The sequence below is a fragment of the Anolis sagrei genome, chromosome 2 (genome assembly GCF_037176765.1).
Source record: "Anolis sagrei isolate rAnoSag1 chromosome 2, rAnoSag1.mat, whole genome shotgun sequence".
NCBI lineage: Eukaryota > Metazoa > Chordata > Lepidosauria > Squamata > Dactyloidae > Anolis > Anolis sagrei.
The window spans coordinates 50,571,369-50,590,109 of NC_090022.1; the positions used below are offsets into that span (position 1 = coordinate 50,571,369).

Genomic DNA, 18,741 nt, shown 5'->3' on the forward strand with positions numbered 1-18,741 from the left:
TTTGCCTTGAATTTGAGTTTGATTTAAAGTATGCATCCTAAGATAAGTCACTCTTGTTAAAATTTCTTTTATTTACGAATTTTGTGAAATTATTTCTAGCTGATTCACTCTGATTACCTTGATTACAAAACAACATACTGATCTGCAATGCATGCCCATTCTCAAGTGACATAGAATTTATTATGGGGAATGGAACATTAAAAACACTCAGGTTTCAGACATATGCACAAGAAAGCATGTTGTTACAAGAACTGAAATGTGCATTTCAGGTTGTTGATTGTACGTGTTATCTAAAATGCTTGGGGACACTTAAAATTGTTGCCTAACTTAAGTCCAGGCTAGTGGGCTAAGGGTAGATTGGCTATGGAGAAATCAACAGTGAGTTCAGGTCATGAACTAGAAATGAACATAGTACTTGATTGTTCCTTCTACTAGCTATTTCAATAAGAGATTTAAGTTAGCCTCTTAAAAGAGAAGAGGTTATGAAAATCAACTTATCTGAATGTAAGAACTAGCAACTGTAGTGCTGTATCATCTCAGTACAAAATGACACATTAAAACTTTCACAAAAGTTATGAGAACCGTACAAGGCAATCTTATGTCTTTGAATAATCAATGGGAACATATTAGAAATATGTTAAAAATGAGTCTAAATGATCTTTATATAGAACACTTCTTAAAGAGAAGCACAAAGGCTAGATCCAATGCACACAAAGGTGAGAGGCTAATTCCTAAGATTCTTGTCTGGATGAGTGGAAGAAACCATCTTACACAATGATAACAGAACTCAAACCTTTTTAGCAATACACTTTTCTAGGAAATTTCCACAACTGATGGATATAAAGAGAAATCAACAAACAAATGTGACAGAATACGGTACCATTTGTTGCCACTTATGGCACTCAGCTAAAACCACGCGTAAATGTCATCAATCTTCTTCTGTCCCTCTTGGAAAATGACACTGCCTCTCAAGAGGCTTAAGTTAACATGCTTATATTTTTATAGAAAGGCTACTAATCTAAAATGATTACAAGAAACAGAATATATAACTGAGACGCAAATACCGAGTCCAAACAATACAAAAAATGCTAATTCCCCCCCCCCCCCGCCACCCCATATCTACATAGACAACACTATTAGAAAACCTAATAAAGACACCTCACAACCTCTGAGGATGCTTGCCATAGATGGAGGCGAAACATCAAGAAAGAATCCTTCTGCAAAATGGCCATACAGCCCGAAAAACTTACAAAAACCCTAATAAAGACAACCGCAAAAACACCAACGACGCCATAGCCTCAGAGGCGGCCCTAAGTAATTTTCAATTGTAAGCAAGCAGTATTTTGGCAACCCCGCCCCCAACCAATCACTTATATATATATATTCTGTTCATCATGGGAGTTCTGTGTGTCATATTGGGTTCAATTCCATCATTGGTGGAGTTCAGAATGCTCTTTGATTGTAGATGAACTATACATCCCAGTAACTACAACTCGCATACTGGATTTCAGTAAGGCCTTCGACAAGGTCCCCCATGGCTTTTTGGCAAACAAACTAGTCCAATGTGGACTAGGCAAAACTACGGTGAGGTGGATCTGTAATTGGTTAAATGGACGAACCCAGAGGGTGCTCACTAATGATTCCTCTTCATCTTGGAAAGAAGTGACAAGCGGAGTGCCGCAGAGTTCCGTCCTGGGCCCGGTCCTGTTCAACATTTTTATTAATGACTTAGATGAAGGGTTATAAGGCAGGATCATCAAGTTTGCAGACGACACCAAATTGGGAGAGATAGCCAATACTCCAGAGGACAGGAGCAGGATTCAAAACGATCTTGACAGATTAGAGAGATGGGCCAAAACTAACAAAATGAAGTTCAACAGGGACAAATGCAAGATACTCCACTTAGGCAGAAAAAACGAAATGCAAAGATACAGAATGGGGGATGCCTGGCTTGAGAGCAGTACGTGTGAAAAAGATCTTGGGAGTTCTCATGGACAACAAGTTAAACATGAGCCAACAATGTGATGTAGCAGCAAAAAAAGCCAATGGGATTTTGGCCTGCATCAATAGGAGCATAGTGTCTAGATCTAGGGAAGTAATGCTACCCTTCTATTCCGCTTTGGTTAGACCACACCTGGAATATTGTGTCCAATTCTGGGCACCACAATTCAAGAGAGATATTGACAAGCTGGAATGTGTCCAGAGGAGGGCGACTAAAATGATCAAGGGTCTGGAGATCAAGCCCTATGAGAAGTGGCTTAAGGAGCTGGGCATGTTTAGTCTGAAGAAGAGAAGGCTGAGAGGAGATATGATAGCCATGTATAAATATGTGAGAGGAAGCCACAGGGAGGAGGGAGCAAGCTTGTTTTCTGCCTCCTTGGAGACTAGGACGTGGAACAATGGCTTCAAACTACAAGAGAGGAGATTCCATCTGAACATGAGGAAGAACTTCCTGACTGTGAGAGCCGTTCAGCAGTGGAACTCTCTGCTCCGGAGTGTGGTGGAGGCTCCTTCTTTGGAAGCTTTTAAACAGAGGCTGGATGGCCATCTGTCAGGGGTAATTTGAATGCAGTATTCCTGCTTCTTGGCAGGGGGTTTGGAATGGATGGCCCATGAGGTCTCTTCCAACTCTTTGATTCTATGATTCTACGAGGTCTATTTTCCCCCAAGAGCACCTCAAGAGCGCCCCTGGGCAAATCAACTATACTGCAAATGCTTACTTTGCGTAATGGGTTGAGCTGCCCCTACATAGCCTCCTCATCTTCAAATGTGATATAGGTTCCAATAATAACTTTATGTACTCTTAAAGAACAAATAAGTCAGATTTTGATGAATTTGACATCAAAAAGGCAATTCTTTAAAAAAAAATTTTAAAGGCTCTAACTTGAAATTGGTACACAAACACATATAAAAGTTCAATTCTATTCCCTGTGGTGTGCATCCAGATAATAAGAGTTTTATTCCACCGCAAACTACAGTTACTTTCCCAATACCAGAATTTCTACATTAACATCTACACTCTTCTAACATCACAAACAAACCATCCTTTACACAAGATATAAAAGTGTGTATCGAGTCTACTTAGAATTAACAGTCAAGAAAGCTTATGCCACTTTTTAGATATCATAGTCTTTAAACTGCCACAATACTAATTATATATATATATATATATATATATATATATATATATACTAGCTGTCCCCTGCCATGCGAGGCTGTGGCCCAGTCTGGTGATCTGGAAAATAAAGTAATGGTTTATAATATATGTAATTCCTTTATGCTTGTGGGTAAACAGTATTCCTTGTTGTTTCTTTGTCAGTGTTGATGTGGAGATTGTCTGATTTGCCTACTCTGGAACATGCAACACATAATTGTCCTTCTGTAGGGGTCCCTTTCAAATCTATAATACTATATCTGTGTGTGTGTGAATCATATATATCTATTTATATCTATGGCTGGATGGCTCTTTGTCAGGAGGGCTTTGATTACGTTTTCTTGCCCTGATGAAGGGAGTTGGATTGAATGGCCTTAAGTATTTTCTGTTGGTCATGGGGTTCAGAATGCTCTTTGATTGTAGGTGAACTGTGAATCCCAGTGACTACAACTCCCAAATGTCAGGATCTATTTCCTCCAAAATCCATCTGCGTTCATATTTGGGCGTATTTAGTGCTTGTGCCAAGTTTGGTCCAGATCCATCATTGTTTGAGTCCACAGTGCTCTATGGATGTAGGTGAATTACAACTCCCAAACTCAAGGTAAATGCCCACCAAACCCTTCTAGTGTTGTCTATTGGTCATGGGAGTTCTGTGTGCCAAGTTTCCATTGTTGGTGGAGTTCAGAATGCTCTTTGATTGTAGGTGAACTATAAATCCCAGCAACTACAACTCCCAAATGACAAAATCATAATTTTTTGAGTGGTGGTCACTTCTTGTGTTGTGAGATGTTTTGCTGCCAAATTTGGTGTGATTTCGTTCATTGGTTCTTTTGTTTTTAAGGTACTCATTATGCACAGAGCGCGGGTACACACACATACTTATCATGTTCATGTGGGGTAGGACGTACAGACATTACTGCGCAAATACCATACACGTATACTGAAATAAAGTTTTGTCTTTAAGGGTGAGTGCACAGAACAAAGTAGATGTGTTTCTACGCATTAAAAGAAAATTTGGTACCAGCAATAGAAACAACATAGAAAGGTGACTACACCAGATAAAGAAAAACATTATTCATTTAAACATTTAAATCAAAAATAATAATATGAGTGTATGAAATGAAAGAATGGGGCCAGGAAAGCTTTAGATAAGTAAACAAAGATGTTCTGAAACTTTTAAAGAACACTTCTTTCAAAATGCATCAAAGAATAAATTCCACTCCCTCCCTCAGCTAACATTCACTATTCTTATGATCTCCATGGCTGTGTGGCCAAATGTATATTTCTGTGCTATTTTTAAACTAGCTATAAGAGCTAGTGAGGCAGGCTTATCTGCCATCTCCTGTTATTGCTGTCTTGCTCTTTTTGCATACTCAGAAGCCATGGAGACAGCTGCTCCTTTCCTCCCCTACTGTAGTGAGGCACATAAGGCTACAACAGAAAAGGCCAGAACATAATCCTATTCTTTCACAGTTTACAGTCTTTGTTTATTACAATATTTACTGCCGACTAACTGCTGCAACCCAATATCGAAAGTGTACTTCCTCCAGTTCTCCATTGCTATCTTTCCAATGCTAAATGTGGAAGCTAGAGAGTATAAAAAGTCTTTTTAAAAGAAAGTTTTGCTGCAACATGCTTTGTTAACTGAGGTATGCTTGCACATTCATACCTGCATGAAATACAATCTAAGTCAGCATGCAGTGTAGACCACATTTCCTTCAAAATAGGTCCAGTAAGGGTAATGCAAAGTACACTTTATGCTTGTAACAACTCTAAGCACGTCTTTTCTGTCCTCATCTTCTTTAGTTTTCCATCTCATGGGAAAGAGAGAGATGCAAGGCATTTTCACCCTCTGCTTTAAACTAGGAACATGACTGTCTTTGTCCAGCATTGTCCGAAAACCTAAACTTGCAACACTTCTCTCCTGACAGTGTGTGCTTTCTCCTAACCTGAAAAAAGGTACATTTAACCTCTCCTTTGGGAAATTTTACAAGAATGTGGTTGGACAGGCTGTATTGTTTAGCTTCAGTGTAAAGTTCAACTGAAATTTGTGGACATGGGGGTCCTTCAACAACTATATTTATTTTGCCTGTTTCTTCACCCAAAAGAACAACAATGGTTATTAAATTATTTACTTAGGAATTTAAAGGAAGATGAAACTGGAATAGACAGTTATACTAAAAGGCCACATGCATGACCATACACTATCACCATTATATCTCTTGATAGAAAATTCTCCTTGCCTATCAGACATGTGTGGTTGCTGCTGCAAGAAATAATAACTGTAAGTAATAATAACTGTCAGTGGCACAGCCCAAATGAAAGTTAAGCACTACTAACTGTGTTCATTCCAAACATCACAGAGCCTTTTGATCAAGGAAATGTCATCCTATGCACTATCGCACTAGGTTGGAATCACTTCATCAACACTGAACTAAAGTTTTGTCTTTAAGGGTGAATGCAAAGAATCCAAGCTAAGCTATATGATTTATTCCAGTCTTCCCCGACCTCATATTCATATGTTATGAACTCCAACTAATTTCATCTAACATGGGCCACATGAACCCGAATGCTGCAGTTCCAAATAACTGGAGGACACTAGGTGGAAGAAGGCTAATAAAATCCATACTGAGCACTGCAGATGATCACTCAGCAATCGTAGCTGCCTAGTAACTCAAAAGGACAGGCGGGGAAGAAATTAAATTATTATTATTATTATTATTATTATTATTATTATTATTATAGATTTATTTGTACATAACAACACAGCACACATGCATATTAGGTCCAAGTATCTGGGATTCATCTTTGAATATTGGGCTCTTCCCAAGGGCCTAGGATATCAGAAGTATTATTATTATTATTATTATTATTATTATTATTATTAAGGCCAACACTTCATCACCTTATTTATTTATTTATTTTTATCCCGCTTTTCTCCCATGGGTGGGACACAAAGCGGCAAACAATGCTTAAAACAACAGAAATTACATGACACAAAAGCAAAATAAAACTGTTATTATAAATCTATAATAACTAATACAATTATATAAACCATATACAACTAAGTTAATAAATACAACATATTCCAACAAAATTTCCTGGGCCTCAGGCCACTGAGGTAGTCCATAAAAATATATATTTAAATCCTAAAGCTCTTCTTCTTTAGACCGTGTAAACATTATCAAGTCTGAGATGATCTTCATTGAAATGCCCTAACTGTAGGAGCCTAGTCATTTTTTCCCCAAAGGAAACTTAAAGTGGGTAACTCTAAACTCACAACAATGTATAACAATGTAAACACATACTATGTAATGTTACTATGTATATCATTATGACCTATCCACAACTATTTGAGTGCTACACCAGTGACACCCAACTCCTCATTATCAAAATCCCCCAAATGGGTATGATTAGAATCCATCCTATATTATTGTAGATAAATGAATGAGTGTATGTCATATCCAACTTTAACATTTTTCCATATTACTTACTACAGTTTATAACAACATTTAGAAGAAAGATTCAATACCAGTATGACACAAATTCCAAGATTCTACGTATATAATCGCTTTTAAGTAAAATTAGGATATAAAGACATAAAGACAATAATACTAAATAATAATAATATCAGGAGACAATCATTTAAAAAGCTTGGCATTGCTTAACGACAGGCGGTGTAGAACTTTTAAGATGCTTTTGACTAGAACTGTGATAAACCCCAGCCACCATTGTTAGGGGTCATGCATTATGTGGGTTGCAGTCCAAAACATCTGGAAGGGACCAGTCTGTCTATCTTTCTTACTTGCGGGCATCTTATGATGGAAAGCCAGTTCATAACAAAATCCCCCTTTTCATTCATAATTGATAGGTACTTCAAAATTGCTGATGAACTCTGAAAGGGGTCATACAGAATGCCAGTTCATTACAATACTCTAAGGCTTTCCAATGGATTGTCTGCAGGAAGAGCATTTTGACCTAAATGCAGTGATCAGCAGCTGATCACTGCATTCAACCAACACACAAAAGGAAAGCCTTTGGGTCATTTTAATGAAAAAAGAGATGACAAGGAAGTTTTTAATTATAAAGCTCAGAAAATGCAAGACATTAAAAATGGAAGGTGTTTGATATGTATGGTCTATAAGGAGAATTCACTTTGTGTGAATGTTATTTAAGGCCCTCGTATTTATCTGTCTGTGTTCAAAATCAGGTGTAAAGTGTATTTAAAAAGAGGGTTAGTAAAAACAGTTGCCTTTGTGTCCAATTCGACCTAACACCCATTTTTCCAAAATCATCTTAATCACAAAGGATGCAAAGGATTAGGCTGCAAAATCTCCTCAGAACAACTCCTTTGTTCTTTTTTTTCCCTGTAGAAAGCCTAATAAATACTCTGAAGCAATAGCAAGGAACTGCCCTGTGTTTTGTCAGGTGGATTTCCTGGTTACCATAAATGCCATTCTAACCCCAAACTCCATATGTTCTGTCCCATCAGCTCATAATCTGGTATGAAAATAAAGAGTCTCATTTCCTTTACACCACATGAGAGAGTAAGAAAGAAGCAACATGCTCACCCAGGTCTACAGTCTTGGAGAGAAAAGCCCTCTGTCTGCCAGCGGACAATTTGCTATATATATATATATATTTAAAAAACCTTTGTGTCTGTTGAAGGGAAGAACAAAAGGCAGAGCCGCTTTCTCTCATGCAGACCCCCGCCCACTTCTGCACAAGCAGCAATTTCCCTGATCTAAAAGAGAGAAGTGATATAATGAGGACAAGCCCCCTCAAATCCTGATAGCAGAAGTCACCTACCTTTGATAGTTGCCTCCTGAGGCTGAAGCGTTGGACCATGGTCACCTTTTTCCCTCCAGACAAAGCAATCCACAAGGGGAGCAGGGGGAGGGAGGAGGGAAGAGAGAAGATGAAGGAGACTGACAGCTGCCTAAGCCGGTGTCAAGCTAAGCATCCTGCAGGCGGCTAGACAGACAACTCCAAGGAGATCTCTTCCTCCTCTCCAAACTTCCAGGGCAGTTCAATTGTTCTTTGGGAAAGGGCTGGAGACACATGCAGGCAGAGGCAGCAGAGAAGGAGGGGCAGGTTCCTGGAGCCGGTCACCCGGTGCCAAGCCTTTTAGCACTTCCTGTGAGTCAGCTGTGAGGGGTCCTGACAGATGGACCACCCCCTTCTCCAGATTCATTAGCTAAACGGAGCCACGATGGAGACACCTGAGCCTTCAAAGGGGCAGACTAACTGCTCTACTTACGGCAGGGTGGGGTTGGCAAGCATGTGCCTGAAGTACCAGCAAGGAGGGTGGTTAAACAACAGGCAAAATAATCCTCTCCTCGACTGAAACAGCACACACTCCCTCTTCTGTGTCAGCTTTATAAAAACTACACACACCCATACATTCTTCTAATCTAGCCTCATTTCGAAATGCAACCTAGCTTGCTCAAACCTCGGAGGAAGGGGGGGGGGGATGAAGAGATGGTTAACAATAGCTGAGAGGAAGCCACACTCTCTTGCCAGAGGCTCAGCGGCTGCAGGGCTGTGCCAAGCACTACTAGCTCCTCACTTCCCCTCATTCATACAGAGGCGCCTCACCTCTTGAGTGATCTTCAGGTACAACGGCACATACTAGGGCAATGACATCAACTGCTGGGCTCCTAAAGCAAATCAGAGGTGTTTGCTTTGCTTCAGGGAGCTCAAAACCTGGGAAATGATTAATAAGAAGCCGAATCCTGAGTACTAAGGAAAGCCTAGGCACCATCATCTCAGTCAAAGGGTTTGAGGCACTTTTTTTTTTACTGCTAATTAGTCTAAATCTTTCTGTTCTGTGGACTCATTAGCCTTATCTCCTAGTATGCTCTAAATGATCCTTAGCCAAAAAGTAGGATTCAAAAACTAAACTCTGACTGTTCACAGTTTAAAACCCTTACCTTTTGGGTAAGGAAGATGAAAGAAATGAAAGTTAGCACCATCTACATGTATGGGTCAAATTATTGAAGTATGTTTGGAAAAGCTGCCAAACAGCCCAATTAGAAAAACAGCCCAATTAGAAGAATGTTAAATCTATTGAAGGCATCCAGAAGTGTCATCCTAACTCAGGGCATCCATAGTACTTCTGTACCACAACCTCTTTTACATTTTGTAGGTGAATGCCCACAGAAGTACCCACACACAGCTCCACAGCTGTAAGTAATAGGGGACATTTACTATATGTTCATAAGGCAACACACAATAGGATCCAACATCTCTCAAGGCCTTTAGTGCAAATAAAAGGTTTTCTGAACTGGACAGAATGGCATCTTTAACCCATTGCCTACCATTGCCACCACATGTAAGTTCAGCAGCTTCAAGTACGAACAGCAGATATAACAAAAGTTATGCCCACACAACAAGCATTGGAGATCTCAAGTTACTGAGATATTTTCATCATATACTTTCCAGAAAATGTGCATGGTAAACGATTGACGACCGCAGTATTAAATATTCACACATATACTTATGTACGTTTCAATGTAGGTAATGTGATCAATATAACAATATCAATTGTAAAGCATGTCCAGTTGCATTTCGCATACAAGTTTAAATAGAAAAAAGAACCTAACAGAAATGAAGCTGAACATATATTTTGCATCAATGCTTGATTTATATTTTCTTTTTTTGTTTCATTCTTTATAGATGTCTCCTTCCTCACACAACTATCTTTCACTCACACTGTTTATGGGTCTCCCAATCCTCTCGATCGGGGTTTAAGACTTGCACAGGGCTATAGGAAGGAATCATCCCACTGATGAACAAGGTTTCCATGAACAAAACAATATCACAAGATACAATGCATCCTTTGATTTCTTATCTTCCCCTTTCTGTCAAAAGTTCGTTATCTCGGGGGGATTATTTTCTCCCTTCCTGATCCCATACATAGAAGAATCACCTCTGATGTAGTTTAAAGATATACTAGTTATAGACTTTGGTACCATCCTGTACCATCCTTACAACATAGCACAGTCTTTATAAGAGCGGACCAATTTCTTGCATTAATGGTGTATCTATCAACTGGGTCAGTCAGAACAAATCATAAGCTATTGTGGGAAAAAGAAATTGTCCTTGATCCATCCTTGCCAGCAGAAGTACAGCTACTAATGCAAAAGCTCCTTTATTTCACGCAAAACTCTTTGCAGGAGGATGAATGGATTTCTGGAGGTACTGCCTCCTAATCTTTACACAAAGAATTGGGGGAGGGAGCCACAATCTGAACAATCCTGCCAATGAACAGCAGTTACTTTTTTGCACACCAGAAATGTCCTGCCAGATCCTACTCATGTTCCAAAGTCTGCAAGCTTGGAGGAAGGAATACCAAGGAAGAATAGAAATGTGGGCTCTCTTCCCTTAAGAACTACATAAGACACAAGAGGAGGCAGGAGCGGCTTTTTCAATGAGATCCTCTACAATCTGCCATCTCAGATGGAGATTATTTTTTAAATGCTCATATCAGGAAAAGGACTGGAAGCCAGCCCTACCCAGAAGTATTCTGACAAAAATGAAACCAAATACAAAGTTTTAAATAGCTTTAAATAGCGTGTGGTCTCTTTCAGCTCTATTATTCTATTATTCAGTTCTTTAAAAATGCTATACAGAAAACAAATATTTGGACAAATGTTTGAGCCTTGAGAAATTGTTGTCCCCACACATTAATTGCCTCCTGCGAGTCTGTTAAAATATCTGCTTCCATCACATTGAAAGCAGTACATATAGAAAAAATATCTTTCTTGATTGCAGACATGGCAGCTCTCAGATACAAGTTGTAATGTTTCTCCAGTTAGCAAATTTGAATGTTAAGGTGGGTGATGGAAAAATTAGTGTTAGTATGGGTTGCCTTTAGTCTTTCAAAAAGCTTTAATACTAACTAACCAATTACTAGCCTAAATAGTGTACCTGTACAGAGTATGGGGAGAACACATTTTATAGGATTTACAAGCAGTCCTTGAGTTACAAACATCAGACTTACAAATGACTCATAGTTAAGAACAGGGGTGAGACAACAGGATATGAGACAAATCTATCCCTAAGAAGGGAAAGTATCTCAACTGAAGCTTTATCACCAACCCTTGTTTCTACAATAAGTCATATTTTTTCAAAATCCAAATATCACAGGGACAGAAAGTGAGGTGAAATCTAAACAGGCGCATAGACAGCAAAACAAACATCACAGGGATGTAAACCCTTCCCTATGCTATTGAAAGAACCATATCGATAAAGAGGTTGGAGTTACAGTTTAAAAAGTATCTGTTCTTACTTACATACAAATTCAACTTAAGAACAAACCTACATAACCTATCATGTTTGTAACTTGGGGACTGCATGTACATATTTTGGTGCTCATTAGAACAATTGGCTCTCATCAATTTCTACTGTATGCATTACATAGTACACTACTTCTGCTCATAACTCTAAATCAGTATTACTCAGCCAGATGAATAGGAGCCCCCGGTGGCGCAGTGGGTTAAACCCCTGTGCCGGCAGGACTGAAGACCAGCAGGTCACAGGTTCGAATCTGGGGAGGGGTGGATGAGCTCCCTCTACCAGCTCCAGCTCCTCATGCGGGGACATGAGAGAAGCCTCCCACAAGGATGATAAAACATCAAATCATCCGGGCGTCCCCTGGGCAACATCCTTGCAGACGGCTAATTCTTTCACACCAGAAGTGACTTGCAGATTCTCAAGTCTCTCCTGACATGACAAAAAAAAAAAAAGCCAGATGATGCCTATCCCCAATCAATTCTTCACTCTTTCTTACTTCCAGTCATTATGTTTTTTTATGATATTGAGCTAGTATAGATTTGATTAATCAATAACTTGAATATAGAGAAAGGGCAATCAGAAAGGGGGACTCAGGACACATGCCAGACTAATCTGATCTCTTTTTTCGATAGAGTTACAAGCTGGGTAGATGCGGGGAATGCCGTGGATGTAGCGTACATGGATTTCAGTAAGGCCTTCGACAAGGTCCCCCATGACCTTCTGGCAAGGAAACTAGTCCAATGTGGGCTAGACAAAACTACGGTGAGGAGGATCTGTAATTGGTTAAATGGACGAACCCAGAGGGTGCTCACAATGCTTCCTCTTCATCCTGGAAAGAAGTGACGAGCGGAGTGCCGCAGGGTTCCGTCCTGGGCCCGGTCCTGTTCAACATCTTTATTAATGACTTAGATGAAGGGTTATAAGGCAGGATCATCAAGTTTGCAGACGACACCAAATTGGGAGGGATAGCCAGTACTCCAGAGGACAGGACCAGGATTCAAAACAATCTTGACAGATTAGAGAGATGGGCCAAAACTAACAAAATAAAGTTCAACAGGAACAAATGCAAGATACTCCACTTAGGCAGAAAAAACTAAATGCAAAGATACAGAATGGGGGATGCCTGGCTTGAGAGCAGAACGTGTGAAAAAGATCTTGTAGTCCTCATGGACAACAAGTTAAACATGAGCCAACAATGTGATGTGGCGGCAAAAAAAGGCAATGGGATTTTGGCCTGCATCAATAGAAGCATAATGTCTAGATCTAGGGAAGTAATGCTACCCCTCTATTCTGTTTTGTTAGACCACACCTGGAATATTGTGTCCAATTCTGGGCACCACAATTCAAGAGAGATATTGACAAGCTGGAATGCGTCCAGAGGAGGGCGACTAAAATGATCAAGGGTCTGGAGAACAAGCCCTATGAGGAGCGGCTTAAGGAGCTGGGCATGTTTAGCCTGAAGAAGAGAAGGCTGAGAGGAGATATGATAGCCATGTATAAATATGTGAGAGGAAGACACAGGGAGGAGGGAGCAAGCTTGTTTTCTGCCTCCTTGGAGACTAGGACGTGGAACAATGGCTTCATACTACAAGAGAGGAGATTCCATCTGAACATGAGGAAGAACTTCCTGACTGTGAGAGCCATTCAGCAGTGGAACTCTCTGCCCCGGAGTGTGGTGGAGGCTCCTTCTTTGGAAGCTTTTAAACAGAGTCTGGATGGCCATCTGTCAGGGGTGATTTGAATGCAGTATTCCTGCTTCTTGGCAGGGGGGTTGGACTGGATGGCTCATGAGGTCTCTTCCAACTCTTTGACTCTTTGACTCTATGATTTTCTTTCCGCCCTCTCAAAGAAGGGGGAATTTCCCCTAGATTTCTCCAAATACCTTCACTTCCCCCTTTCCCACATGCCAACAGACTTCCAATGAAAAAAGATTATAAACACACTGCTAAGGGCCTTTGCAGTGTGTGGCTAAAAGCAAAGGTAAAGAAACAACACTTGTGTGAAACCACCAAGAAGTAGCTGTAAGCTTCCTATTCCAATGACAATTATAACATTAGGTTCTTATTTTTTCATATCTGCAATTGATAACAGAAAGCCATAAATATACCTTCTCCCATATATACTTTAGCTAGTGTGACAATACCAAATACACACCCTAGGACAGCATACCTTATAGGATGCTTTTGAATTACATTTTACTACTGACCCATTTAAGATGCACTGCCTTGCTTTACAGTGTGCAGCAGTGGGGTGGTTAACAATTGTTGGAACAAGTGACAGAGGCTCAGCATTACCACCTGAGGCAATATAGAAACAGTAAATCTAGTAGAACCTGTTCAACAACGTTTTGCAGCTTTAAGTTGAGAAAGAACTACAAATTCAACTTTGGTTCATTCACTTCCGCATTTTACTTTACTTGCACCATGCATGCTATCATTCTTCTAAAGAGATTCAGAATGATACTGTGGATAAAGTGCTTCAACTGAGTCTTGGGAGTACAGATCCTAGCTCTCATTAAACCATGAAACTTGTTGAGTGACCTCTGGAAAGCCTAGACGTATGTCACAAATTTGAGTAACTCTATTTATACTGTACACTTGGAAACAGGATCTACTCATATTTTGTTCCTCAGACTGATAGAAATTAGGTAAACTCCATTTAATAAAACTTCTCAATATATCAATTTCCAGGAAAAAGAAAAATATTTTTTCAATCTTAATAAATTTCCTACTATAGTATAAAATCTCGCAAAGATAAAAGTCATGCCACCTACTACTTGCTTTATATTTGTGTTTGACAGTGACTTTCTTCTTTTAGTTACAAAGTATGCCAATATGTACTTTATTAGCATATGAGTTACCTATATTGTAACCATATATTGTAACCAATATATGCAAATATATGGTTACAATATATGCAAATCAAACAATGTTTCAAGGAAGATCTAAAGGTTGGTTTTTGTGAAAAAGAAGGTTGTTGGGATACAATCATGAAAAAAGGGAAAAAGCTGATTAGAATATTATATAAGAACCTGCTAGAATGGAGCACCGAGAGGGAGGTGGTAAAAGAGAATATGGTCAAGTGGGCTAGGGATGTAGACCACTCCATATTATTAAGTGATTGGGAGCAAGTATGGAAGACCAAATTGAAATATACCAAAGCCATCAATATTGTTGAGAACTGGTTTAAGGTTTTCTACAGATGGCACCTGACGCCGGTCCAACTAGCAAAGTTCAGCAAAAATTTTAATAATCAGTGCTGGAAGTGCGGAAAAGAAGCTGGCACCTATTTCCATATGTATTGGGACTGCAAAAAAATAAAACCTTTTGGAGAATGATCCATGCACATACACAAATTATTACAAAAACGAAATTTGACATAAAACCCGAATATTACCTACTAAATATAACAAATATGGGGCTGGAAAAAAATGAAGAAAAAATCTTTTTCTACTTATCGTCGGCAGCTAGAATACTAATAGCGCAAAAATGGAAAAGCAAAGAGATCCCCTCTAGTGAAGAATGGCTAAAGAAGATAATAGACTACAAGAACTATGATAGGCTATCGTATTTACTAGAGGAGCAGAATAAGAATAAACAAATAAATTGGAAAAATCTTGAAGATTACTTAAAAGCGAAAATTAAACTGGACATATAAATTTCTATGGGAAAAGAGACAAGAATTGTAAGAAGAAGGTAAAAGAATAAGGGAAATAAACAACCCCCCTCTGTGGACTGAACGGAAGTTGTATATATACGTGTGTATACCCCTACCCCAATACCCCTCCCCCTATCTTCCCAGCCCTTTCTCTCTCCCCACCCTTACCTCCCCTCAATTCCATCCCACACTTTCTGTCTAAATTCTGTAACTTTTCTATCACAATGATTGTTCCCCCTCTTTCACTGTAAAGGATAAATTGCATAAAAATATTAATAAAAAAAGCATATGAGTTACCATAGTCCTTTGTAGTGTATAAAATAATATAAACGAATACCGAAAAAGAGAAATTAATTAAAACAGCTATTCTTAAATATTGCAGGCAAATTGCTGTCACATTCCATCCATATTCACCACTTCTACAAGCTATAGGAAAGTCCAAGGGATGCTACATATGTTTCATTTTCTCAAAGGGGAAAGCCAGAAGGAAATAATTGTTTTTTAAGGTTCTCAAACAGTGCAAGTGTGATATAACATTAAATAGAAATCCAACCCTAGCTTCCTATTGGTCTTCTAATTGTAGAGCTTCAGACATCCGTCTCTGCTTTCGGTACAATTGAACACGATTTGAACACCTTCCATTAAATTGTACTTTAATATGGAATTTGTAATTCTGGTTATAAAATTTATTATAGCTTTTATTTTTCAATATAAATGTATTTACCTAGTCCTCAAACAATCACTATAGCTACTACTAGTAGCTGTTAAAGGGTCTATACATTTTTGGGACACAGAAGAAAAAGGTTACTTTCTGTGCAAGGAGCTTTTGCAGCGATGGGTTCAAAATACAGTAGTTGTGCTTGTTCTTGTTTACATCCCTGTTTACTGTGTATTCTCTTATGGGACAACTTACTTAACTTTTTAGCATCACGTTCTTTTCTATGAAACAAATGCTTTGCAGATGGACACCAGTCTCCCCATGGCCATCATTTTGTAACAGTGCTACATCTCAAACATTCAAATGCCTTTAGTAGCCCCCAAATGTTGAAGGCCTTCCCTGCAGCCACAAGACTCAGAGATAATCAGCATTTATTTCAGTAATTCTCTACTATTAATAAACCAACAAACTTCAGCACTATAAAGAACTATGCAAACAACACTGCTTCATTTACTAGGTAGGAACACCATGTACAGCAGGGGTGGAAATCATATAGAGCTTCAGATGTTGTTGGAGTACAACTCCCATCAGCTTTAATGAGTATAGTCAATGGTGAGGAATGGTTTGATTTGCACCTCAATAACATATGGAGGGTGAAATGAGTCACATCACTGAAACAGGCAAATAATTCCCCATTCTCTGGATTAATCCAACTAGAGGTAGTTGTTCTGAAAAAGCCAGTCTTCACAATGCGAAACAAATTTCATGCCAAGTTGAGTACTTAGTTGGATTCCATTGTGTTAATCACGAGCCAGAGTCCTGAACACACTGCATTTCTAGCTACTGGTTCCGTTGTCAAGGGATGCAATCCAGTAACACCTGCAGGACCACATGATTCCCCTGCCAGATATATATTCATATTAGTCATATAACGATAATAGTTCAAAACTTGCTAGATGCAATCACTGCACAGTAATTTAGCAAGTTCTCATTACACATGAAACCAACCAAATGCCATATCTGAAAGGTTTGAGAGAACATAGGAGACTACTGAAGCAGCATCATAGTCATATACACACCGTACAATTCATGTTAAGAAGATGTGTTCTTTATTTAAAAGTTCAAGATCTGTGACATCTGAATCACAATGCTATAGTATCAAGAATGTTTTCCAACATTCTGTATCTGAAAAAAGGAGCTCAGCAATTATTGTCCAAACCTTCATAGGAAAACAATTGTTGTTTTTTTGGAGTGGGGGGATAAAAAGTGGACAGTTTGATACAAATCTGTTATTGATAAAACACATATTATAATGTTGTATTTTCTACTTCAATTTAGAAAAGGTTAAATCTTCTCATATGTAATGTAGCCAAATTAGAGCAGATTATACTGAATTGTAAAAAATGGTTAACAAAAACAAAAATGTGGTACATTTGGGAAGTTAGGCATTTACCGTATATAAATTATGTCAACCTCAGCTTCTGCCAACCTAGCAGTTTGAAAACATGCAAATGTGAGTAGATCAATAGGTACTGCTCCGGTGGGAAACTAACAACGTTCCATGCAGTCATGCCGGCCACATGACCTTGGAGGTGTCTACGGACAATGCTGACTCTCTTGCCTTTTGCCACTCTACTCAGGAGAAGAGAATGAATAGGGAAGATGCAGTATTTACACTGACTCATAGATCAATGCAGGGTTGATTTTTAACTAAGTTGTCTAGACTTTTGCACCAGTGTATACAATTATCCAATGTCGTATTTATTTTTTTGCTCTGTACATAGTCTGTTGCTGTATCTTCTGTTTAGCTTATTTTTAAAACCACTTCTTTCATTATTTGGGAGTATGCATACAACAACATACTGAATGCCATTACCTCATGCATTTGTCTAAGTGGCCTCAATAGCCTATGACACTATAGATCCTTACTCTTTAAAATAACTAATTGTTTCTGCTATAACAGACTGAGAATGCTACCATTTTGAAACTGAGCATGTCCAAGTGTTTTGGCTGTTCACACTCTGGACCACATAATGTTTTTGAAACAACTTTTCAGAAAACTTGATAAAATACCTATGTATACACTCACCCAAAGCATTTACTAAGACTTGTATTTAAACTTCAAAGCTAGGCAGATGATGTGATAAGATACTTTCTCCTCATGCTAACTTTAAAACTGATATAACTTCAAAATAAACGTATACAGGAAACATGTAAAATGTTAAGAAATGAACCTTTTACATGCTTCAGTATTTTTATTTTCAGCAGTGACACAACAAACTAGGCCAGTGGTTCTCAACCTGGGGTCCCCAGATGTTTTTGGCATACAACTTCCAGAAATCCCAGCCAGTTTACCAGCTGTTAGGATTTCTGGGAGTTGAAGGCCAAGAACATCTGGGGACTCCAGGTTGAGAACCACTGGACTAGGCCAAAAAGCAAAGAAACCTGATTCTGAAAGCACAGTTAGATATGAAAAGACAATCTGACCTTAATCACTCTTTCATACAGAGAACTAAAGTACCCTAGCCTTGATGTTTATCCCTAAATGGCCCTTTCCCATTGTAAATTGAGGTCACATGTAAGATTCCGTACTCATGGAAATTTCTGCAAACAACTGAAATCCTAGTGAATCTAGTTATTGCTCCACATACCAGACATTGAGACTCCACACTATAGATACACAACTATCTTTTGAATGCTTGCAAATGTTGCCCATATCGTCAGGTTCATTATTCTCAGATGCTTACATAGTTTCTCTTTAGCAAAGATTCACTGGTGCAGCTTCTGAGTTGCCTGTTTTCCAATAGGTGTGTAGTTATTTCACCTCACCAACAGATAGACGTGCAATAAAAAACAAAGTCCTCTCTTTTCTTTCAGCCAAAAGACTGGACATCTAAGAATGGTAAAACATTGGAAAAACCAGGTGATCACTCTGTTAACTTATATAAATGTGTTACTTTTAATTTGTTCCCTC

The 18,741-nt window shown here is 38.8% G+C and overlaps 1 protein-coding gene across 4 annotated transcripts in view; it reads right to left on the reverse strand.

The window, feature by feature from the left end:
• TMCC1 (transmembrane and coiled-coil domain family 1) overlaps positions 1 to 18,741 on the reverse strand; it is a 159,699-nt gene that overhangs the window by 96,122 nt on the left and 44,836 nt on the right. The window contains exon 1 of one of the 4 annotated variants that reach the window (XM_060766254.2): positions 7,964 to 8,490. The exons of the other annotated variants lie outside the window; for them this stretch is intronic. Within the exon in view, the coding sequence (XP_060622237.1) occupies positions 7,964 to 8,002 (39 nt within the window). The 5' untranslated portion in view covers positions 8,003 to 8,490. Of the gene's footprint in view, positions 1 to 7,963; positions 8,491 to 18,741 lie in introns of those variants that run through there. 4 annotated transcript variants of the gene reach the window in all.